At 42.0% G+C, this 25,060-nt stretch overlaps 3 protein-coding genes across 8 annotated transcripts in view; 2 read left to right on the top strand and 1 right to left on the bottom strand.

Moving 5' to 3' along the window:
• Positions 1-2,113, top strand: part of camsap2b (calmodulin regulated spectrin-associated protein family, member 2b) — a 31,968-nt gene extending 29,855 nt beyond the window's left edge. For all 3 annotated transcript variants that reach the window (XM_079348734.1, XM_079348735.1, XM_079348733.1), the window contains one exon: positions 186-2,113. In XM_079348734.1, the coding sequence (XP_079204860.1) occupies positions 186-485 (300 nt within the window). In that variant the 3' untranslated portion in view covers positions 486-2,113. The remainder of the gene's footprint in view (positions 1-185) is intronic.
• A 1,465-nt stretch (positions 2,114-3,578) lies between these two features.
• wdr47a (WD repeat domain 47a) lies at positions 3,579-15,232 on the top strand. 2 transcript variants are annotated; one of them, XM_079347848.1, is made up of 17 exons: positions 3,579-3,720; positions 5,499-5,668; positions 5,976-6,059; positions 6,278-6,362; positions 7,417-7,548; positions 7,670-7,846; positions 7,937-8,448; positions 8,547-8,664; positions 9,973-10,154; positions 10,938-11,186; positions 11,263-11,323; positions 11,438-11,595; positions 11,778-11,944; positions 12,027-12,197; positions 12,290-12,421; positions 12,545-12,763; positions 13,675-15,232. In XM_079347848.1, exons 2-17 carry the CDS (start codon positions 5,511-5,513, stop codon positions 13,815-13,817), a joined length of 2,748 nt encoding a protein of 915 aa, XP_079203974.1. In that variant the 5' UTR covers positions 3,579-3,720; positions 5,499-5,510; the 3' UTR covers positions 13,818-15,232. The 2 variants fall into 2 exon arrangements, with proteins under 2 accessions (XP_079203974.1, XP_079203973.1); XM_079347847.1 differs by having other exon boundaries at positions 11,775-11,944.
• Positions 15,233-15,324: 92 nt separating this feature from the next.
• On the bottom strand, positions 15,325-24,964 carry gpsm2 (G protein signaling modulator 2). 3 transcript variants are annotated; one of them, XM_079347849.1, is made up of 16 exons: positions 24,534-24,850; positions 23,779-23,817; positions 21,803-22,126; positions 18,893-19,114; positions 18,665-18,800; positions 18,405-18,544; positions 18,191-18,314; positions 17,977-18,092; positions 17,694-17,849; positions 17,485-17,593; positions 17,257-17,386; positions 17,099-17,175; positions 16,750-16,938; positions 16,475-16,634; positions 16,200-16,390; positions 15,325-16,071 (listed from the first exon to the last, which is right to left on the bottom strand). In XM_079347849.1, the coding sequence occupies exons 3-16, from the start codon at positions 21,865-21,867 to the stop codon at positions 15,895-15,897; spliced, it is 1,992 nt and encodes a 663-aa protein (XP_079203975.1). In that variant the 5' UTR covers positions 21,868-22,126; positions 23,779-23,817; positions 24,534-24,850; the 3' UTR covers positions 15,325-15,894. The 3 variants fall into 3 exon arrangements, with proteins under 3 accessions (XP_079203975.1, XP_079203977.1, XP_079203976.1); XM_079347851.1 differs by lacking the exons at positions 21,803-22,126; positions 24,534-24,850 and adding an exon at positions 24,857-24,964; XM_079347850.1 differs by lacking the exon at positions 21,803-22,126.
• Between the last annotated feature and the right edge of the window lie 96 nt (positions 24,965-25,060).

The raw sequence follows: 25,060 nt of genomic DNA, 5'->3' as shown, positions 1-25,060 counted from the left end.
TGACCACATCGAGGCAAAAGTCTTAAATAAATCTTTGAAGAAAAATCTTTATTTTTCTTATCACACATATTTGAGGGGGGTTCTACCCATGGGACAAAACTCCAGTCTAGTTGTTGGAATCTTGATGTGAATGAAAAAATGGTACCAGAACATCTCTCATTAAGTTTTCTGTGATGTTTTTGCAGGAAATGGAGAAATCTGAAGCCAATAGCTTTCTGGTGTTGTTCCGTGACGCTGGCTGCCAGTTCAGGTCCGTGTACACGTACTGCCCTGACACCGAGGAGATCATCAAAATTGCTGGCATTGGACCAAGGACCATCACCACCAAGATGATCGAGGGCTTGTACAAATACAACTCAGACAGGAAGCAGTTCAGCCTGATCCCTGCCAAAACAATGTCCGCCAGCGTGGACGCCATTACCATCGGCAGTCATCTGTGGCAAACAAAGAAGCAGGGCACGCCAAAGAAACTGCACCCAAAGTAGATATGGACCGAAGGAATTTAGCTGTGTCATTAAAAGTCCCACTGTAAGAAATCACAACTGGAATGTGGAACACAAACAGGCCTCACTGACACCGTCACACACAGGTGACTGTGACACTCTGGACTACTTCAATATGAGCACCCCTGTGTGCTTGTCAGCATGTGTATCTATGTTCTCATGTGCCAAAAAAAAAAGTCAATAGGCGGGCCGATGCCTTACATAGTTGAACCACTGAAGCAGTGAATGTCACGCCTTCGACAGAGGCGCTTTGGTTTCTATAAGTTGTACATGTGTGGCCTTATGCTTGTTTTGTGTCATATGGATGTGCTGTGAGTGTTGGTGTCATTTCATTAGCATCTCTTGAACAAGTCTGTACTTCATGTAAGGTTGTGTGTAACTACAGGTCTCAGATCAGATAACATCCCTTCTAAAGCCCAAGTTATCTGTCTGATCTGTGAACAGGTGGAGGCAGCATTTTGGATGACTTTTATTGAGCTCCTCTCGAGGCATGTTTTTCTGTTTTTATATGTGACTGAAAAACTCACAAAAAGTTCAGATTTGTGTGCGCGCGCGCGTGTGTGTGTGTGTGTGTAAAGTGAAGTGCCAATAAGAATGAGGACAAAACCTCAGTTTGTGATTGCAGTTGCTTTCCAGAAAAGGGGATGATTTTGTGGAACAATGAAATGCAATCAAACAGTTGTGGAAAGCAGCTGCAACAGTCTCTTAATTTATTTCATTTATATAATGCTTTGGATATATTTTAAAAGTCGTCGTAGATTTTACTCTGAGAAACGGAAAACACTACAGGCATTTAAGTTAAATAAGTTTGTATATGATGGCAGATCCATTGAAAATGAACACGTCAGCTTGTCGTAGCGTTTCGAGTAGCTTTTACAAGTTAGTGTGTGTGTGTGTGTAACAGTGTGTTTGTCCTTTGGGGCCTTTTATTGTGCTAAAAATGCAAAGAGTGTGAGCGCTCCTCAGCGTCTCTGAGAAGACTATCATAGGTAGTATAGAATAGATGGAAATCTGACACTTTCTCATCACTCTGTGCAATTTAAAAATCACCATAGAGGATGTTTCTGTTGAAACTGACTCAAAATGCCACTTTAAGGAGGATTTTATCTTAACTAGTAGATTTCGATTACCCTCAAAGTCATCCACAATTGTAAATAAATGAACCCACAGATGATAGCACTTCAGGACCTTGTCCACTGTTGTTTCCACTTCACGATGGTCCCACTTGTTACTTTCTTTTACATTTCGGTTACAGTTTTCATCATGTTTTCCTTCAGTATGTTTTTGACACTGTACAGATATATTTTGGCATATAGAAGTATTTTTTGTAATGACATTTACCTGTTGAACGTGTGTATTAATGAAGCTGTATGGCTGTGGAAGGAAGCGTGTTGAAAGCAAAACATAACCGAAGTTGATGCAAGGTATATGAAGTCTTACTGAAGCTTTATTGTGGTATTGTATGAAATCCATGAAGTATAATGAAAAGAGCATAGTATTTTTCCCAACTATGAATTCCTTTTTTAATTTTCAATTAACTACACAGGCTCAACTGTTCATGTTTTTTTCTATTCTTTTGAGCTTTATTAAAATGCCAGCTATCAACAGTATTCATTGTGTCTCATTTGAATCCACAGATTGTTCATGATCAATTATTTAAACTGACGTAATAAAACCCAAAGTTAAATAAGAGTTCAATATTATCCACCTATGTGACACCTTGTTTTTTCTTCGTCATCTCTTCTTTGCATTAACAGATCATCAGCAGACTGAAAATCTACTTACTCTGCACATATGACATACTTTTATTTTCAGTGTAAACAGAGTCATCGTCTGCTTTGGTGCAGACTTGTGCTTTTTTCTTGACTAATAAGGCTGTGCTGCTGCAGACACTAAATAACAGAGACTGCAGGCTATTAGTCTTATGTTTTAACCACAAACATGTATTCTCTGTATAATATTCTGTAGGATATGGCCTGATAGTTAAAAGCACATTCTTAAACTTGGTGAAATGCAGCACGTGTGTTTTAGGTTAACTTTGGGTTAGGGTCTGATAACTAAAAATTGAGACACTGTTTGGCCATTGAGATGCTAGTTTCACTGTTGAAAAAATCATAAGCCCTGTATATTTCTGATTCCATTCATGGATCAATTTTCAAAAATGTATCCCTGCTGAGACGTTTTTGTTTTTTTTCTTCAAAAATCATTTCCAATCATTTAGATAATCCTCTAAAACTGACCAAAGTGTAAGCTCGAGTTGATCTATTCCTCCTATGTTCTATCAAATCGTCTTTACCAGCAGACACAACTCCAATGGATGCAAAAGATTGAAAGATATAAATAATGAGAAGATGACCCTACTTCTGACATGACTTATTAGCACAGTAAACAACTTCTTGTTTCCTTAGTTGTAAGTCTTTTGATGCTTACTATGTAAATCATGATCCAATCATGAGTTTATTTTAGGGTGTGGCAACCTTCAGTGCTAATCCCTCGCTCATCTCCGGTTCCACCCTCTTTTCCAAATATTGACAGAATTGCATGTATTAATATGAGATCTGAGACTGCACCACTCGATCTACAGTTTGCAGAGACACCAGGAGCTTTGTGGGTGCTGCTGGGAGAGCCTTGTGTCAGGTGCATGTCCTTCTCCCTGGGCCCCTCCTTGCATCGAATGCGATTCAGTCCCGTATCTTCTTAGATGAGAGCTGGATAAACTGGCCATTTCTTTCATCAAATCCAATATCACTGGCTCAGGGGAAAGCAAGCACAACAAAAATAGGACTAAAAAACATTTCCTTTGACTATTTTGACATTTTTTTTTCAAAGACAATAAGGATGCAAAGCACGCGGATGTTAAAGCTCCCTTATTTAGTGTCTATTTTTTTAGTATTAGTTTAATATTATATTTCTTGTCTGTCAATATAAAGCACTTGGCTGCTAACATGTTCAATGTGCTGCAGATGTGAAGAGGCTGGAGGTTGCACGAAGGAGGCGGTGTTCCTGCAGGCAGCAGGCAGGCAGGCAGCAGGCAGGGCTGGGCAGCAGCAGCATCAGACCGCAGAGGAGCAGCAAGGAGGGGACACACTGAGACAAGGAGGAGGGACAGCCAGGCAAGACAACCAGCCCTCAACATACCGACCGGTACCGATTTGACAGCGTCTGTCAGTGGCACGGAAACACCCGGGGATTAGTTTTCATGTATTTTTAGACACAGGTGAGCATTTTTAGCAGCAGATTTGTTGTTGTTTGGGAGAGCTGTCAGTGCGTACCCCGCCCGGACAGCTAACTAGCGGATGATGCCTCACTCCCCTCGGCCTGTCGAGCTAACAGTTCCCCCCTCCTCCTCCTCCAGCCGCCTAGCGTTAAATTAGCCAGCTTTGTATGAGCTTTTTCGGTAACTAGATTGTTTTCTATAATCCTCTCGCTATGTCCAGAAGCCTTATACTGCTAACAAGTAGTCTAAGCTTCTTACACTGTTTGACTTAGTGCCAGTGTTACTAGCTAACCATCTCTCATGCTAGCTTAGCAGAACTACAGTGCCCTGTGTCTGATTCTTGTAAGGAAGGAAACATTGCTTTTTCATGATTATTAAAGCTGCTTGTAGAAACACTTTCCTCTTCACACATGCAGATAGACATTGTGTTTGTATGTAGGGCTTACTACTGTCATGACAAAGGATAAATAAATGACTCTCCTCTGTTAACACAACATGTGAGGATTGTATGTCAAAGTGAGATGCATAAACCAGTTACTGTTTTGATGATTCAACATTATCTACATCCATGTTCTTTTTTTCTTTTTTTTTTTTTATAAATTATTGTTTATACATGATAAAGGGCTGATTTTAAATATTCATGTTCATCTGATATGGAAAAGCTTGTTTAAAAGATTTAATATATATATATTTTGAATGCTGATGTCAAATCAAAATGCAGAATAATGTTAACATGTTTTATATCCAAAAGTTGAACATGCTATCAGTGGTTTGTTTGCCATTTACAAGAGTGACTGCTGTGCTGTTTGGTTCGACATTGTTGATCTTTAAAAGTTAAACTTTACACAATGAGAGCAGGACAGTTGAATAAAGGGACGAGAATATGATGTTACACATTGTTGTTTTTAGTCAGAGTGTCAGTCATGAAGTTTGGCAATACTGCCAGCTCACAAGGCAATTTGATGTTAATAATGCAGTTTCAATTCTGTTCTTTGCAGATGGTTTTATTCCTCACATGTGTAAATAAGCATTTTTTGATGCTTTCTGCAAGAGAAAATTGCCAATAATGCCCGTCAAATTTGCTGATATCGATAACACAACTATATGGATCATTTCCATATCGATATAAATCAAGATGTGGCAGATATTTGGGAATCGTGTAAGAAATGAACACATCCTAAAAGCAACATCCTACCTGATAAGCTACATCCTACCTGATAAGCTGCATCCTCGTCAGAGCTTCACTTGTTGGGCTGTAAAGATCAAAAATAACGTGCTTTTAATTTTGATCATGAAGGTCAAAACTAGCATCAGCATCTCCATTTTATTCTTACCATGTCGCACATTTGAGTCTAAAGTCTAAAGGGAGAATAAAAATTTAAAAAACAAAATTCAAAGAAACATCTGGTTACTTTATAACAATTTATAATTAGTGAATAAGGAAATGCTTACATTGACAATTGAATTGTGTTTAAAAACATTCAGATTTACTAGTATAATACTCTGACATGTTATATATATATATATATATATATATATATATATATATATATATATATATAGTATAATCATAATGTGGCACAGCTGTTTGTAGATAAAGTCAGTCCTACTTGCCATTTTTTTTACCCTGATCCAGATCCCCTACATCATCATGGTTAAAGTCAGTTTCGGTTTCTTTTTTTTCTTCTGTGCCTGCTGCATGAAACAACAAAGAGGTGTTTTTTTTGTGTGTGTGCAGTAATATCAGTGATTTTCTTACAAGCTCTTGTCGCCTGCAGCCCGTCGTCACCATGACAGCGGAGGAAACCATTAATGTGAAGGAGGTGGAGATCATCAAAGTAATCCTGGACTTTCTCAACTCCAGAAAGTTGCACATCAGCATGCTGGCTCTGGAGAAGGAGAGCGGCGTCATCAATGGGCTCTACTCAGACGACATGTTGTTCCTCAGGTAGATGATCTCAACAGTCACTCCTGCAACCACGACATAGTTCAGACACAGACACCTCAGCTCCAAAAGCTGCAAATAAACAGACTGAACATCGTGTCCTCTAATGTGGAGACTGTATTAAACCAACTGCCGTTTTCGATGAGAGCGCTCAGCTAACAGTGTGTTGATGTAGTTGTACTCCACCTGTCATATTCCACCTTTATTAAACGTTATTGCAACAAAAAGGTGGTTTCTAGTCACATGATTTTGCACATATGTGGGACATTTTTAGGTCATTGTCTTTGTATTTAAACTGTTTTTCTTTCAGGCAACTGGTTCTTGATGGCCAATGGGATGAGGTCTTGCAATTTATTCAGCCTTTGGAGTGCATGGATAAGTTTGACAGAAAAAGGTGTGTTACCACTATTAATACTTTTTTTTTTTAACTTGCATATAGTAATAATAATAATAATAATAATAATAATACATTTTATTTGTAAAGCAGTTTACATTCTTCAATATCAAAGTGCTACAGTGTTTAAAAATATATAAATATTTTTGGCGTCTTTGTTTGAGGTGTATGATGAGGATTTTGTGACACAGTTTCTAACATTGTCTGTGACGTCTCAGGTTTCGTTACATCATCCTCAAGCAGAAGTTTCTGGAGGCTCTGTGTGTGAACAATGCCATATCTGCAGAGGATGAGCCCCTGCATGTAAGAAGCAGCACTCCCTTGTCTTAAATCAACTAATTATCAGTGTTTTTAATGATCTGTTTGCCTCTGAAGTAACAACACAGACTTTATTAATGATGTGTCTTCTGAATAGATCTTGTAACAGTGCTGCTTTGTCTTTTACCACGGACTGTCCCTGGTTGTCATAGCAGTAAGAAAAAAGATTACATGCGGAAGACTAGAGGAGAAGCAAACTGTTTTTTATTGTGTTGGTTGAAACCAGTAATCTGTCTATTTCAACAAACTTCACGACCTTCCTGTTACAAAGAGAAGAGGAGGCAGGTGGCGTGCGTGCATGCGACCAACGATTGCGATTTGCATGCATGGAGGGATGTTGGTATTGGCTACTCTCTCGGTGTATGACTGATCTGTATTAGGCTGTACAGTATGTGTGTGACTCTGTTGGGCATTCTTGTTTACCACCTGATGTCCTGTGCACGGATGAGACGACTAAAAGGTCAAAAACAGGGTGATGCAATCTGCTTCCTGCTTACTTTCTGTCCGAGCTTTGAAATGCATCAATTGTGATGAAGTCGTTTTGGTTTGCAGATCAAATTTATTTAATTTATTTATTTGAATTAGGATAATGCATATTCATCAACATGTCAGCATAAAGCAGCAATGTAAAAATGCTGGAGTTAGCACAATAGCTAATTTTCATCCGTAGTCCTAAAGCAGGTATGGTAATTCAACAAGACGGATACAAAAGAGTACATACATCACGAGACATTACACATTACAAATATACCAGACAAGTTACAGTCTATCAGAAAATAGTCTTGCTGAAAATGACAAGCATTTAAATGTTACTTATTGTACAGGACACAAAAATGAAGTATTATAGGATTATAGAGCTTTTTCAAACAGCTTTTTCTGATTCTGATCTTGTGCATGCTAGCTTTGAAATTGACTTTTTTTATTTTATTTTTTCAAAGTCACCTGTGAGACGTGCAAAACATTTTTCTGTTTGACTTCTGATGGTCTGAGAGAAATCTCCACTGACTCCTCTTTCACATCCTAATATCTTTGTCGTTAGCTGGAGTTTACCATGCAGGAAGCAGTCAAGGGTCTCCATGCCCTGGAGGAGTTCTGTCCCTCTAAAGACGACTACAGCAAACTGTGTCTGCTCCTCACGCTGCCTCGCCTCACAAACCACGCCGAGTTCAAGGTAAGGCATTAGAAAAAGTCGATTTTAAAGGGGAGATATTTCAGAATTTAACAAGTTTCACCAAGTCACACAAAAAACACCTCCAACATGTTGATTCCTTCATTGTTTTTTGCTCCGTCAGGATTGGAACCCGAGCACGGCGAGGGTGCAGTGCTTTGAGGAGGCCTGCACTATGGTAGCAGAGTTCATTCCTGCTGACAGGAAGCTGAGTGAGGCTGGCTTCAAGGCCAGCAGGGATCGACTCTTCCAGCTGCTCCTCAAAGGAGTCCTCTACGAGTGCTGTGTGGAGTTCTGCCAGGTTTGAGCTGCTGACACTAAACACACGAACCTGTTCTAAAGTCATTTTGTGCGATGGCTGGATACTGATATGCATTTCTTTGCTGTGAAGAGTAAAGCGACGGGGGAGGAGATCACAGAGAGCGAGGTGCTCCTGGGTGTCGACATGCTCTGCGGTAACGGCTGTGACGACCTGGACCTGTCCCTGCTCTCCTGGATGCAGAACCTCGCCCACACCGTCTTCTCCTGTGCCTTCGAACAGAAGCAACTGAACATCCACGTGGATCGCTTGGTCAAGCCTGCAAAGACTGGCTACGCTGACCTCCTCACCCCGCTCATCAGCAAACTGTCTCCATACCCCTCGTCCCCGCTCCGACGCCCACAGTCCGCTGATACCTACATGTCTCGCTCCTTGAACCCAGCACTGGACGGTCTGTCTTACGGGCTCTCCGGTCAGGAGAAAAGAGCAAGCGGTGGGGAGGTGGCTCCGGGTAAAGGCGTTTCTCCCATGTCTCACTCATTTGCAAACTTCCACTACCCCGGCGCGGGAGTCCAGAACCTGAGCAGGAGTCTGATGATGGAGAGCGCCGACTGCCACAGCATCTTTGAGGAATCCCCTGAAACGTACGAGTTTAACAGTCCCACACTTTTTGTCCACAACTGTGTTTTGACTCTTTGTTTGAGTACAAAATCCTGATCTGTGTCTTTGCTTTTCACCCAAGGTCCAGAACAGACACACCTGTAGATAAGATGATGAGTTCAGGTGGAGCTCAGAATCTTCGTCCTGCCTCAGCCCCGGGCGAGGAAGCTCCCCCAGCTGGCACAGCTGATGGGAACGAGGTAAACCTTTCTTCTTTTTGACTTGTTAGACCTGTTTTTTTTTAATCACACATTGCTGAACGAGTGCTCTAATTTGTTCCATCTCTGCATTGTTTTTCTTTTCTGTCTGGGTGTTGCCTTCAGTGGCAGTCTATATATAGGTCAGTTCTAATGAACAATATTCAGTGCGCTGTGTGTCTGACTCATGCATCAAGCTTGACAGAGACCATTAAAAGTTTGTTTTGAATTGTTAGCATAGCATCATATCAGCACACCGTTGTGCTTGGAGGAGAAAGGCCTTTGCATTTTATAATAATGTCTTTGAACATTATTAGGAAAAAAGACACTCTTTAAATGCTAGCTCCTCTTAAGAGTTAATCTGAAGTTTTATACAGTGCGTGATGTGAATGATACAGTCTTTCAACGAGGAAGAAAGGGCTTCAGGTTTAAGGACGACTTCCAAAGGTATCATCATGTCCAGTGTCCATAAAGCAGCTTAGAAATCATTTTAGTACCCTGGGAGTAATCATGCTTTCAGGTTTCCTCTCTATTGAATGGTATGCCTGTTTGGTATGCCTGCTTGAATTTCCCTCGGGATCAATAAAGTATCTATCTATCTATCTATCTATCTATCTATCTATCTGTGATTACATTGTAAACAGGAACTGCTGAACTGAACAAATAGAGGCTTTGTATTGAAAGAGATTCTTATTCTCCTTTGTCTTAACATATGTATCTTTACAACGTTGTTTACATCATGCTTCTCCTCAGAGAAACAGAAGTTAGTCCAGTGGGATTTGGTGGGAAGGGACACACACGGGTTAATTTCATAACTATGAGTCATCACTGGCCTCGTGTTGTCTGTAAACACAGTGTTAACACAGTATCTGTTCCTGTCTGTCTCATGCTGTCTATTCTTGCCCCCCCCCCCCTTGCAGCTCGGTGTGAAGTTAGTGCTTCGTTCTGCCTTCCTCGTCGCCCTGGAGACTCATAAAGAGGCTAGAAACAGAAGCAGACTTTCGGCTTCTATGAGCTCACCGTCACGCTCTTTCTCTCATTTGTTTTTTTTTTCTACCCTCCAATCCTTTTTTTAGAGCTTGCACACAGTGCCTATGATCCTCCTTTTCCCGAGCAATCATGTCAGAAAGCCAGGACAGGAAGCAGAGGACAGAGAGGAAACCTGTCATGAGCATGTTCTCCTTCCTCCTCTGATACCTGACTGAACAATAGAGAAGAGCAGGGATCATCCAAACAAAAGGCGTACAATCATTTTCTAAATTATCACATGGAAGTTGATTTTTTTGTTTTGTTTTGACTTTCACTCTGTAGCTACGCGACTCAACGGAGAAGTATGAGGAGTTCTATCGGCAGCGTCTTCGTGTGCAGCAGCACCTGGAGCAGAAGCAGCAGCAGAGGCAAATGTACCAACAGATGCTGCTGGAGGGCGGGGTCCAGCAGGATCCTCCGCCCAGCGACATGCAGAACAGCCTGACGGAGAAGTTTCTCAACAGGTGCGCACATACTGCAGATGTATTGCCCTCTTTGTCAGGTAGTTTCAAACTTGTGTCATCATGAAAGCCGTCTGCCTTCGTATGGTGGCTCTGGTGCAGCTTGCTGATCACTGTTTGGTTTTTTTAATATCTGCACACAAAAGAGGAGCAGCTGGACTGACAAGCAGACATGTTAATTATGAGTCCCAGGTGGCTCTCCCTGCATGACAAAGCCGAACCCCCCCCCACCCACACACACACACACACACACACACCCCAATGCCTGCCTCCAGTCCACACTAAGCCATCTGTGGTGATCAGCTACTTCACATCACACGATGGGACTCGTGTGTTAATTATACACAATGTTTCAACCAGCCTTAACTAGGAAACAGCAGCCAATAGCAAATTTATGACAGTAACACAAAAAAAAACATGTGAAATGTGTTCACTTGTGCTCCTCTGAAAGGAGGACAATGGTGCTTTGATTTGTCCCATGAGAGTTTCTCCAATCCCCTCTGTCCCCTGCCTCTCCCTCTCGCTGTACACTCTGCATTATTCACAAGGGAAGCTGTGCATAATGACATCATTACTCTGCTCTTTGTAGTTGTAACTATATTTAACAAGCATGCAAACCCAGTTTGTATTTTGACTGTGTGTTTGCTCAAAGATAAGATAGAAATTGGTTCAAGTAAAAGAAAATCGTCTAAAATAAATAAATAAAAGGAAAGTGTATAAGAGAAGGCTAAAGGTGGATTTTGTCGGACAGTTAATGTATGTGTATGCCTGTGTGTGTCTCCTCAGGTCCATCCAGAAGCTGGAGGAGCTCAACGTTGGGATGGAGAACTTGGGGGAAGACGTGAAATCTCTGACCCAGCAGTGTAACGGCAACGGGAACCCGCCCGCCTCCGAGGACAATAACAACCCTCCATCTGTGACTCCCGAGCATAACAGCACCCGGGGGGGAGGAGTGCTCAGCAGCAGCACCCCACAACACACAGTCGGGGGGCGTGCAGTCCCGCCCCCTAATGAGTCCCCGGTCATCTCACAGAGGTCAGAATTCTTTAGATGTTATATCAGCGTTCATTGCTCTGTTGGCTTTCACAATAACTCTGTTTCTTTTTTGCAGTGAGCAGAAAAGCAAAGGTCAACAAGAAGACTCTCCAGGCTCTTTATCCAGAAGTAAAGAGGTAAACATAGACACAACATGTTTACCAAGCAGAAATGAAAGCACTCACTAGATTGAAATGAAACTATTATCAGACCTGTTCTAAATCATTCATCATGTGTATGTATGTCATCAGGGGGAGAAGACAAAAAACCTCTTTGTACCTGTGCATTCTCTGGAAGACACTCAGGCTGTTCGAGCTGTCGCCTTTCACCCGTCTGGAGCGCTCTACGCTGTGGGATCCAACTCCAAAACTCTACGCGTCTGCGCTTACCCAGAAACTATAGACCCAAGGTGACATGGACAATCCAAAACAAAATCTTAAAATGAAAGGCTTCTCCCTGTAGTGATTTATCACTTTGATATAAAGTCTTCAATCTGTCGTTATGTTTTTCCTTTAGTAGCATGAAGTTGACAACTTCGCTTGAATAACTGTCTGACAACTCTTCTCTCTAATTTTCTTTTCTTCACAGCAGCACAAGTCCAATAAAGCCGCCGGTTGTCCGCTTCAAGAGGAACAAACACCACAAAGGATCGATCTACTGTGTGGCCTGGAGTCACTGTGGGCAGCTGCTGGCAACTGGCTCCAACGACAAATATGTCAAAGTGGTTCCTTTTAGTGCCGAGACGTGCAACGCTACAGGTGAGACAGCCCCCGTTAGAGCATCAAGACAGTCTTGATTGTAAGAGTCCGAGCAAAAGAAGTCTGTATTTTTGTCCCTCAGGTCCAGACCTGGAGTTCAGCATGCATGACGGCACCATCAGAGACCTGGCCTTCATGGAGGGTCCCGAGAGCGGAGGAGCCATCTTGATCAGCGCTGGAGCTGGAGACTGTAACATCTACACCACCGACTGTCAGAGAGGACAGGGTCTGCACGCGCTCAGCGGACACACAGGTACATTCATCCGCCTGTCCTCCTTCTGAACTCATGGAAAGAGAAGATTTCCCCCGACAGGTGTGTAACGTGTCATCTTTGTTGGTGTTTAGGTCACATTCTGTCTCTGTACACGTGGGGAGGCTGGATGATAGCCTCAGGCTCTCAAGACAAGACGGTGCGTTTCTGGGACCTCAGGGTGCCCAGCTGTGTTCGAGTGGTGGGAACGGCTTTCCACGGCTCAGGTAGGACTCATTTCCTGTCATTAATCCATCTTTTTATTCAAACTCTGAATAATGCACACTTTTTACACTCTGTAGTGAAAGATAATACTCTTGGACAGTACTGAGAACGTTTTTGTTCCACAGGCAGTCCTGTTGCCACAGTAGCAGTCGATCCAAGTGGCCGTCTCCTAGCAACAGGACAGGAAGACAGCGCATGCATGCTGTATGACATCAGAGGAGGGCGAATCGTCCAGGTGTACCGGCCGCACAGCAGCGATGTGCGCTCCGTCAGGTTCTCCCCCGGTGCACACTACCTGCTCACCGGCTCCTACGACACAAAGGTCATGGTCACCAACCTCCAAGGTCAGTCTCACCTTCTGACACGTTCATGAAGAAGATAACAGCAGAGCTGACAGGCTGCATTAAGCCATTACATGAATACTTCTCTGAAATTTTTACTGGTATTAAACTTTTGTCTGACAAAATACAAAATGTTTAGATAAGAACTTTGTTTTTTAGGCATTTTTACTTAAAACATAAGAAAAGCTTTAGGTATAATTAGACTGTCAGTAGAAAGTATCGCTTCCGGTAAAGGGAGGATTTGTGCTGAACATTTTCTTGGCTTGGACAGTCATGATGAGATTTCTCTCATGACGCTGACTAGACTTCAGCACTTCATTATTCACAAGATTTATTTCATAATACGTAAGCACTAATTAGACGGGAATGTAGCTTCTTTTTGTCTTGAATGCTCGTCTAAGCTGCTGACAGTAGCTACTGTACATACAGTATAATCTGTTTTCATTCAGAATCAGAGTATTTCCAGTATTTTTATTGCTGGAATATTTAGGTAGCTACAACCTGTGGAAAGTGTTGAAAATGACATCACACCCAAGTGAAGCGTGTTCCAGTTACATGTCCACAGACAGAACTTGCACGATACGATCAGTGTGATTGATTTAATCAAACGAAAAGAGGAGCTAATAAACACTTAAACGTACGCTTGATCCTCGTGGCAGCCATGTTGGATTCTAACTCGGGCAACTCGGACGTTCCGACTATTAAATACGACTTCAGGGGGCGTTCCAGTTGACACTATAGTTGCCCGTTCACTTCAAGAGCACTGTCAAAGTTCCCCTGAGCAAGGCACCAGTCCCCCAACTGCTCGGGTCGTGTGTAAAGTTTGTTTAAAACAAGAGTGAAAAAACTCCTGGGTTTATATAGTTTGTCTTCTCCTTCACCTGCGTGTGTCTTTCTGTCTTTCTGTTTTACAGGTGACCTGACCAAACAGCTGCCTGTGACTGTGGTGGGAGAGCACGGCGATAAGGTGATTCAGTGTCGATGGCACACGCAGGACCTGTCCTTCCTCTCATCCTCAGCTGACCGCACTGTCACACTCTGGACACACAACCCGTAACACACACACACACACACACACACACACACACACACACACACACACACACACACACACACACACACACACACACACACACACACACACACACACACACACACACACACACACACACACACACACACACACACACACACACACACACACACACACACACACACACACACACACACACAGAGAGGTGAATGAGCCTTTCCTTCCTGTCTTTAGGAAACCAAATGGAAACAAACTTGTGACGCATCAAAAGCACATATTGCATGTTTTCTTTTCTTTTTTAAACATTCCTGACATCAAGCGTTCAACTTATTGTTCTCACTGTCGCATCATCAGGTCATGTGATGTCATCATCCCTGACTCCCTTTACACTTTACTTTTTAATGAACAGTGGTCAAGTTTCGGCAAGACACACTGCTTTGTTCATGATGGTGCCTTCCTTGAGTTTCCATTACAAAAATGTAAAAGAAAAAAATATTTAAAAAATGGATAACATGGTTTAAATGGTCAATTTTTTAAGATCAAACTTTGTGAGCTCATTTTGAGAAGTCCTACATTCCTCCTTGTTTTGCATAGTTTTTTTTTCTTACATCTGATGTTATGCTGCTATTGTTTGGTAAAACGAAAAGTCGACCTTATGGTGTGAAATATACATTTTTTAGTGTTTCAGTTGCAAACTTTTCCCATCAGGAGGCTTTATCTGTGGAAGTCGTACTATCTGTGGATCGGTCAGTTGTTTCTCTCCTGTGGGATAACTTACTGATGTCTAATGTTAACTACATTACTACTCAAAATGTGTAAATTAACTTGTGCATTTGTTTCAAATCTGAGATCAGTGTTGCTGCAGTGAACTTGTTTATGTCTTGCTATGGCTTGCTTGCAAAGGAAAATCGTGATAATGTTGTCATCAAAGGGAAAAAAAGTGTAATTTGTGGTTGAGCCCTGGCAATTTTCAGAGTCCATGAAGCTTTGGATTTCTACTGCTGTAATAATTTGACACCAGTAGGGGGCAGGCGTTTGCCTATAATAAGGTCTTTCCATGTGCACGATGGAACCTGAGTGGAAGGTGTTTGGATATTTATTTTGAAACAGTATTTTGGGCATATGCATCCTCTTCTTTTCTTGAGTTTAACATGCGCACTTTGTCTCCTAACATTGATTTACTTACTGAGATGCATATATACGTTTTTATGTTAATGTATAGTATATATTGTTTTAACAAATAAGGCCAAACTAATTCTTACATAGATGTATTTATTTCTGTTATGTTCATGTATGTACAGTTATTATTAGTGCGTTTTAAATGCTAGTGGCTCTTGTATTAAGCCTTTCTATTTCTTGTTTTTAAAAGTGACTTTAACTAATTCAAGCTAACTCTAGTCTGACTGCTGGTACATTCAATAAAGTGTCTTTTACACTAACTGGATCTTGATTTTTTTTTTTTTGGGGGGGGGGGGGGTGTTACGTTTTGTTTTTTAAATAAAGGTGTTACCTTGTAAATAATCAAACCAGATAATTTTACAAATGAGGCTTTATTCCTCGTTGAAGAATGTTGTACAAAATTAATATCTGATCTGTACATGGGTTAAATTCATTCTTTTATCAAACAGTTTGCTTAAAATACCTCTTCCCTTTCCCATGGTGACAAAAAAAAAACACCTCACATATAAAGCAAACACACGGAAAGAGTGCTGTACACAGTGGTACAACCACATTTAGTTGTGGGACGGCAGTTAACTGAATCAAAACAATCATTAAAAGTACAATAAATAAAATCATAAATGCATTGTGTATTGAAAAATACACAAACGGTGAAATGCATTTGAAGAACAGGTTTATGACACACAAGACTAAAAAAAGTCCCTGAACTGACTGAGAATGTGTTGGGTGTTGTGCAAGCTTTGCAAAACAAGTCCTTGTACGGTTTGAGATATTTCCCCATTCCGTTTACTACATATAATGCTGACAGTGCTTTGTTCTGTCCAGAAGAGACGCACTCCTCTGAGTGACCATCCACTGGTCATCCAAGTTTTCCACGCCTTTAAGAGTAAAAAACAACCTGTGTCTCTCTTTAGTGCTGAGTTTAGTTGGCGTCGGGCCTGGCAGTAGCATTTGATGCTGAAGGCAGGGTCACACGCTGTTCATCCATCCGTTTGGCTTGAGAGCGCATGATGAGGCTGAAGAAGTCCTCGTCTGGGACAGTCGGCCCTCGGACTGGAGGAGGAGGAGGAGCGCAGCGCTGGTCGTCCAGACGGGACCCCTGGTGGAGGTCAAGCAGAAGGAGTGTCAGATTTCAATGATAAGTTTGCATTCAATTATACAACCATGAGCGGGCAATATTATCACTTAGACTTTGCTAGCCACATATTTTCAGATCTTATCAGGTACCTGGCATTTCACAAGCATATCGAAGAAGTTGTCGTCAGGCTCAGTGTTGTCCGCATTTGCCATCAGGTGACTAAGCACCGCCTGGTTGCTATTTTGATGAAGTCTGAGGCCAGGCAGGCTTCCCCCCGCTGCTGAAGACTCCTCTAACCTCCGGCCTGGGATGCCCGAGATGTTCCCAGAGTCCGATTTAGCTACAGAGTTTAAAAGAATTTTAAATGCATTGTATTCCCCTTATTTTGTTTGTAAAACAATTCTGCGTAAATAGACGGACTTACATTTCCTGATAGCTGTGGGAGGCGACTCTGGACCAGTATTCAATGACAACCTGCTGCCCTTATCCTGTATTGAACAGCGTTGGTCATCCATGCGGTTGCTCTGGAAACGGCTCAACAGGTCAAAGAAGCCCTCGTCGCCGAGTGTGTCAGGACTGAGTCGCTAAAAGAGCACAAAAAACGAGGAACACAAGGAATATGAATTTTGTAAAAGAGGATGAGGAGACTAAAGATCTGGTTGTGTGTATGTGTGCGTCTAGTTCTCAGCCCTGCAGTACCTTCTGTGGTCCCTGTGCCAGAGTCTGGCTGGTGTCCAGGGTGTTGCTGGTGTCCTGGAGGACTTTATTGGAGCCACTAGTTTTGTACTTCTTCCCACGCAGACGGTTGACAAAGAACAGCTTGGAGGAGGTCTTAGCCAGGGAGGGTTTGGATTGTTTGGTCAGGATGTCACTGCTCCACTTCTGACCCTTCAACACACATGAAAGGATTAGTTCTCACAATTCAGGAGGGGACAAAAAAACAAGTGGATGAGAAGGAAATTCAATCTTGGCAGAATTTAAAGCATCCAGCTTGAGATCGAACATGTTTAAGAAAGTCCACACTTTATGACAGGAGAGATGTTCTTACATTTATCTTGTCTGGTGTGAGTTTCATCAGCTCCAGGTTCTCCATGCTGTGTCTTCTGCTCACCCTGGGCCTCGCTCCTAACACATAAACAATGTTAAAACAACAACATTGGGAAAAAAAATACTTCAAAGAAATAACTTGTAAGTTGACCAACACACCATGCAAGTTGTAGTCTACGTCCTTGTTCTCTGACATAGTGGAGTTATTTGTGCTATAACTCAGACCCAGAACTGTCTGCAGATCAGATACATTCATACGAGCTGTCAGCTCCCCGCTTCTGTCTCCAGTCTGAGAAGAACAAAACACAACGAAAACACAAACGTTTGATTTGATTGTACTACAGAACGATTTATTTTCCCTTATGTTCAGCTTCGAGTGTCACGCACCTCTTTGCAGATCTCCAGGTGTTTCTCAGCAAAGTGCATGGCCTGGTCATGGTTCCCCAGCGCAGTGTGAGCGTTTCCAAGACTCCAACACGCACGGCCCTCTCCGATCCTGCAGCACAAACGGAGGGAGGAAATAGTTCAAGCTTGGGAAATATCAGCACAAGTTTTTTGTTTTTTTTCCCATTTCGAATGTGTGTGTGAATGCGTACCTGTCATTGAGGTCCTGAGCTATGATGAGATGTTTCAGGTGGTAGTCTATGGCTCTTTCATAATCCTGGAGGAGCGTGTAGGTGTTACCGAGACTGTAGCAGGCCTGAGCCTCCACGGCTCGATCCTTCAGCTGCCTCGCCAGCTGCAGAGTCCTCCTGACGAACAAACAAACAAACATGTTGCTTCAAACACTTGCAGAGACAGGGCTGCAGTGTAAGGCCCTGGAGTGGTTGATGCCACAGCAGATCCTTTTGGAAGATAAAGGTGTGGGCTGAAGCTTACTTATAATGCTCAGCGGCCACGTCAAACTCCCCCAGAAAGATGTAGGCGTTTCCTAGGTTGCAGTAAGCTCGTCTCTCTGCTGAGCGGTCGCCAAACTCCTTAGCTATAAGCAAGCGCTGCACAAGAACAGAGAGAAAGAAACGTATATGATCATTGCTGATAGAATAAAAGAAGATCATTCCTACACTTTGGAGATACGCCTTGTATAGCACACCTGCTCATGAGAAGCTACAGCTTTACGGAAATTCCCCAACAAGTAGTGCGTGTTGCCGAGGTTGCCATATGTTCGACCCTGTGCAGCTCTGTCCCCAAGTTCCTTTACTATGGCCAAGTTTGCTCTGAAAATACAACACGTGTACGGTCACACACGATACAGAGTGGACAACAGAGGAGAGGAATAATTGAAATGTCACCGCAGAGTCGCTCACTCGTAGTACTCAGCTGCCTTCCTCAGTGCCGTCATGACCTCCTCGGGGAAATCTCCGGGCTCAGCTCCACTCCAACAAATACTTTTTCCTTTGGCATGGTACACATTTCCAAAGTTATAAAGAGCTCGGGCCTGACCCACCTTACACAAATCCAGGAGAAAAACATCAGTGCTGAAGGTTGATGCCCCGAACAAAAAAACAAAACAAAACAGAATACTTCACTGGATACGATGATGTGCTTTTACATTCTGCTGCCTCACCTTGTCGTTGATGTCTCTCGCTATGTCCAAGTGCCTCTGACAGCAAACCACGGCCTCGTCAAACCGCCCCAGCACCTTCAGCGTGTTGCCAAGGTTTCCACTTGCTTTGGCCTCTCCGAGCAGGTCACCAATTGTCCTAAAAAAAACACAAAGCACGGTGTGTTAGTTCTTGTGAAACACAGGAATCATCTGTGGGCATGCTTCGTGGAGCTCTCCTGCAGCTCTCACCTGGTGAGTGTGAGGTCGTGCCGGTGGAACTCCAGGGCCTTGGCGTAGTCGTGTAAATGGAAGTAGGCATTCCCAAGCTGGCTGTAGATGGCACTGAGCACCTGCAGGTCCTCCGTGCCCACCTGGATGGCGGCCTCAAAGAAGGAGACCCCTGCCCTGTAGTCGCCCACCTTACAGAGCCGCTCACCCTCCAACGCCAGTTCCAGGCAGGAAACCTCCATCCTACAGAAGATAGGGAATAATCAGCCTCTACGACGTGTCGAACAAGATGCTGTATGAACTAAAAGGAAACTATTTCATAGCTACCAAACATAACTAAAGAGCAAGAGTAAAGACGTTGCAGAGTAGATCTTTACTGGCTGAAGAGCTGCAGCCGACTGAGCGACTCCACTCACGACCAAATCCATATCCTCTTTCTAAGCAGAGAAAGCTTTCTACAGGGAATGTTGTTTAGTTACTTCCTTTCGCCCACAGAGAACAATGGCTCAAACTGGGGTTTGTTTGTTATGGTCACATCCTTTCGACATGCGTCAAGACGAGAGAATGGGCTTCTTCCACAGTACAGTGGACACAACAGAAAGACTGGTCAGAGAAGGTATATCAACGTGTATTAACATTGCTTAGAATAAGATGAATGTTTCTTTCGTCCTAAAGATCCCCACTGGGGTTTCTGCAGATTTGTGAGTAGATTTCAGACTTGTATTTAGGATGTTTATCATTTTCTGTTGCGCTACCGACCACCGTTTAATTTATATGCTTACATGCTGTTTTCAAAATCATGCTATTTTTGAATGACCAACCCCTGTCTTTATTTTACAGTTATTTGTAGTCTAATTTGTTTGTAAAGGGCTACTACCTTATGTTTAAAATCCCTTATACTATTGTGGATTCATAGTGTCAGATTGTTTTAACACTTATTATTGGTAAACTGTGGATTCTAAAATGTGACAAACTCTTGCTGGATCGATTCAGGCACACAGGTGTTTCAAAGATTAAGATGGGACTTTTTTTAAAACATATTTTGAATATAGAAATCCACTAATACGTTCATAAATGGAAGAACCAAGCCGTGTAGAGTTAGAAGACTCCGACGTGTCAATGCCAGATGAAAAGAGTGTCGAACAATGGGCGGTGGTTTATCTGCTGATGGATTATCTTCAGATTAGGCCACATGTTTATACTGAGCACCTTTGTTTACTTGTTAGTCTGCAAACTTTTGTTCCACAGGAAAGTGTATTGTTGGGGAGAGACGAGCTTCACACAGTCCATTCAGCGCGTTTACCACAAGATTTACACCTTTAAATAACAATGTCTGTCTGAAAGCTTTCAAACAAAAAAACAACAACAACAAAAGACTCATAAACATTGACATAAGTCATTTTACTCTGCAAACCTCACATGAGAAAAAAAACATCTTACAATCAATCGTCTACAGTGTGCTGAAAACAGTCCAAAATAGACAAGTAGCCTGCTTCACCTCTATAACTTGTGAACTAAAGTTAAAGTGGTGTTCTGAATGACTGATACAGCTCATTTCATCATCACTCTTCTATTTGGTACGATCACTGGTCTACAGGAAAAGTAGCCTACCTGCTGGCTTTTGGTGCCTCAAAACAACAACAACAGCACATGGAACCTCTGAGAGTCATTTAACAGGTTACAAAAACCAGCTTTCCTTCTCACATGAAAACAATTCCTCTTCTGACGTCATATCACCAGTTGGCGAACGTTCAAGGTGACACATGTGGTGTGATCACAGAATTAACCTCCCATTCATGCAAGCAAAGGAAAACTGCTTCATCAGCAATTTCCATCCTAATCCGCTTTTTTTTTTCCCCTCTCGAGCTCTCTCCTCTGACCTGGTCACCTAAGATTACAGCTGAAGAATGTGCACCCAGCAGATTACAGCGAAATGGAGCGCTAAGAAGCTTTATTAGATGTGTCAGACACAAGCAGGCTGGTAAGGTGAGGGCTAATGGAATCAAGTCATTGATGATAAACATGCTGACAGTGGTATTTATGATAAGAAACAGATACAAACTCTATCCTAATAAGTTGGGCAGTGTGGAGAAAAACAAAGCGCAGCAGTGATGAATTTTTCAGGCCTTGTTAAATATTGAAGCCGACTGGAGCAGGTTTCTACATTTGACAGGTCACACCTGTTCCCAGAGCTGTTTTACCTGGGTATGTAGGGGCAGCTGGCAGAGGCTGTTTGGAGGAGGTAACTCAGCTGCCTTTAGTCAACAAACCCACAATAAGCCTTTTGTAAAGAGCCTCCCACTCAATTCCTCTTTGTCTTCAATTTCCAATGCCATATTACATATACAGTATATACCATCACTTCCTGAACAAAGTAACTCCAAGTAGGCCACAGGGGGTGTCCCGAACTGATATTGATATCGGTCCGACATCAGCCAAGAAACTAATATCAGATTTTATCGGACTGCATCTTAAATGTCAGATATAAGCAGACCATTTAACTGACTTTAAAAGTATAATTTGTTTTTATTGGGTTCATTTAGGATTTTTTTCCAGGGTCTTCTCATTTTTTTTTTTTTTAATTACATTCAATTGTTGAATACTGTCGATATTATGTTGAAGGTTAAAATCTATGTAACAAATTTGTTACTAATAAATGGGTCAGTTTTTGTCATACCTACTGTTGTTCTCTGTTTAAGTAACATCACTTGATCGAGCCTTTTCTAACACTCCACACTACAACATAAGTTATAAAAGTATGTATTATTGGATTGATATCGGCCAATACTCGAGGCTGCAATATCGGTGTCGCGAAAAAGTTGTATCGGGACATCCCCACACCTAGGTTGACATGTTTTATGCCTAATTACTAGCAAGGAAAACAAAAAACTATGAGACATCACAGTTTTAGGTGAGAGGAGTAATGCCTACCTGTAGCGGACATGAAAGGACTGCTCCTCAGATCCTGTGCTAACCACTGAGCCACTTGTATCCATTGATGTGCATAGTATGAGGGAAAATCCCAGTCTGGTTCCCGAAAAAATGGCTGCGTTTAAAAAAAAAAAAAAACACCCAAAAAGACAAACTTTGTTCAAGAGGAGGCTAACCACTGTGTTCCTCTGCTGAATGCTGAGGAGGGAAGGAAACCCCGTTAAGTGTCAGACAGAGCTGCAGAGTCCTGAGCGTCAGTCCGCACCGCTGCTTTCGTATACTGTGTGTTTTGCGTCACTGCCCCTCACTCTCGTCAGCTGCCCTCTGTGAAGAGAACACAAGATGCTGTATGTGAAGCCTTTTTTTTCTGGCCACGTGCTGCCATGGCAACACCAACCAAACAGCAGCGTGCACAAGTGGGGCAGGCAGGAGCGGATAGAGTAAGAACCCTGTTGGGGGGGGTCCACAGGTCCACACACAGTCAGACATGCTGTCGCTCTAAAATGAAGAGTCATTACAGTCTCTGAAAAGTGTAAGCGGCTCCAAGCTGAGCAAGCGGAGTGTGACCTATGAAAGCAGAGATGAGAGAAAAAGGCTCACGTCCAGAGGAAGAGCAACCAGGAGCGACCTGTGCAAATATGTTGCAAATATCACCAAATTAAGAATTGGTTATGGAAAATAACAAAACAACCGGCACAACTGTGTGCTTGTTGCTTCCACCAGAGGAGACGCAGCGTGGTCAGCAAGAGAGAGTGCTGCTTGCTCAGAAGAATACGGATGAGATGAACTGCTGCTAATAAAGACCAGAGCCACATTAGCTCATTTCTCCATGAGGTCATGCAAACCACACCCATCGGTCCCGGGTTCAACTCAGCAATACAGCAACACCACACATACAGCATTAAATGGGGCACACGAGTTACATTCAACTTGGTGAACTATATAAGGAAGCATTGTGGGATAAAAACAATGTGGCGTCTAATCTGAGTGTCTGTGGGTGTGTTGTGAAGCTCTCTTTGACACGTGGTACTGGCTGATGAACATATATTTAAAAGGCTGGACACTGTACTAAATCTAGACGTCTCGGAAAACAACTGGTATATTTTATAGTAAAAGAAAAACAGCACGGACATAAGAGATGGTCAATCAGACTGTTCTGTTAAGATTCATCCATGAAAACAATCAACCCAGTGTGTGTGCCTTTACAAAACTAATACCTCACATTAAGGGGATCACTTACAAATCTAAGGACTTAAAAAAACAAAAAAAGCAATAATACTGACCTGTTTGTGTTTTGGCAATTAAAGTGGCGTAAACGTGAGAGCTTTATTTTGATATTAAAGAGTTTCCAGGACGAGGCATGTATCTAAGAGGAAACTGTGAATAAACTAAACAAATAAAGCTTTTGGAAATCCACTGTCTATGTTGGATGAGTACTTGTGCTTAGTCAGACGTATTGAAATAAAAACAGATATGAGTATGTTGCAATCTTCTCCTCTGTTCTTCCTGCTGCGGCGTAAACGTGAACAGCCTTCAACACAAACTTAAACCCTGCAGGTTTCTGCAGATTATTATAATGACAGATCTGTGCCAGTTTTGGCTCAGCCTTTTTTTCACCTTTGCATGCCAACTGGGTGTGTTACCGACAGTGGGCATGAACAAGTGTTTAGCAAGAAGAGATGCATAACTAAAAGGTGCATCATGGGAAACGAGAGATTGTTTCTTAATGACAGTGTCACAACAGGCTATAAATGACTGTGAGTCACAGACAGGGGATGATTTCATTTCAAACACAAAGAAGATTTTGATTTGTTTTCTTTGTACTAAGAGTCCATTGAAGCCCTGTTACAATTACTACAACTGAGAGCAAAATCTAAATATGCAAACACAACTAAGTAGTACACCTATGAGCAGGGGAAAAAAACCTGCTGCAAAACAAAAGAAAGAAACAAGTAAATAGGTCCTGGAATACTGACCGGTAACTCTTCCTCACAGGGACAGGATATCTTGAGAGTCTGCAAAGAAATGTGATCAGGACTTACTTACATTTTCTCTCCAGACATAAATGACTGCTATGATTTAGATTTTAGATGAGGCTACATAGCATTAATTTGAGAGATACACATCTTGTAACACACTCAGTTTCCAATTAATTAGGTTAAAGTATCTCAAGTTTTCCAAACGTTAAGACAAAGCTGTGTTTAAACACAACCAACTAAAAAACATGTTGGAGCAACACTTTTGTTGCGATAGTTTTACCTAAGGACACTTCGTATACTCCACAAAAAGATTAAAGGTTAATGTTCGTGTCCATAAATGACCATCACAGATGATGCATTACTGCTAATCTGACATGCACATTAAAGTTAAAGTATCTGATATGAAAGTCATTTATTCAAGTCTCTAACGAATAGCAAGTGATCGTTAGGAACATTGTATATGTATGTCAGCAAACAGTTGTAAATGTGAATGCAATAATTCTGTCGGGTATTAGAGATGAGTGATCGTCGTGTATCCTTCAGCCTGATCTCCATTCACTTTAAATCTACTCTGTCATGACGGAACTGAATGACAGGACAGTAAAAACCGCACTTTCATGAATGACACTACTGTAAGAAGTCTTTCTCCGCTGGAGGAAACACAACCTCGGGCAGTGTATTCATGAGTTTACTCTCAAAGAATCACATCTACTGAATGATTAGCCAGCTAGCATGTTAGCTCCTAAACTTACGTTGGACGATCCAGTTCGACCGATGATGACTTATCCTCTTCTTTATTTAAATGTCTCACAAGGATAAAAACATGGCTCCGGAAAAAAAAGAAACAACTGAGTAATACCGTGACAAACTATACTATATCTTCAAATTCATTATCTTATCCCTATTGTTAAACTTTTTGTAACTTCAATGAGGTAGACACAAATTCCCTTGTGGCTGCCCAGAGCGTATTGTGTTTTTCACCAACTAGCCAATCAGAGGTTGACATTCAAAAATGGCCGCGCCCAGAATAACAGTCATTGGCCCAACAGATTTGAATAGAAAATATATTACGTACCACAGAGTCAGCGAGTGAATGACACAATTTAACCGCAGAGTAACAAAAAAAAAAAAAACAATTGGCTACTGTGTATGTTAAATAAAATGAGTTGTTGAGAAAGTAAAAATACACGAAAGCAAAAAATCAGTGCAAGGTACTGTGCTTTATCATGCTTAAATCCTAAATTACTAAAATAAACATAGTTCTTCATAAACAGTCTTT

Source organism: Symphodus melops (genome assembly GCF_947650265.1).
Source record: "Symphodus melops genome assembly, chromosome: 7".
Lineage (NCBI taxonomy): Eukaryota > Metazoa > Chordata > Actinopteri > Labriformes > Labridae > Symphodus > Symphodus melops.
This window is presented reverse-complemented; position numbering and strand designations above follow the sequence as displayed.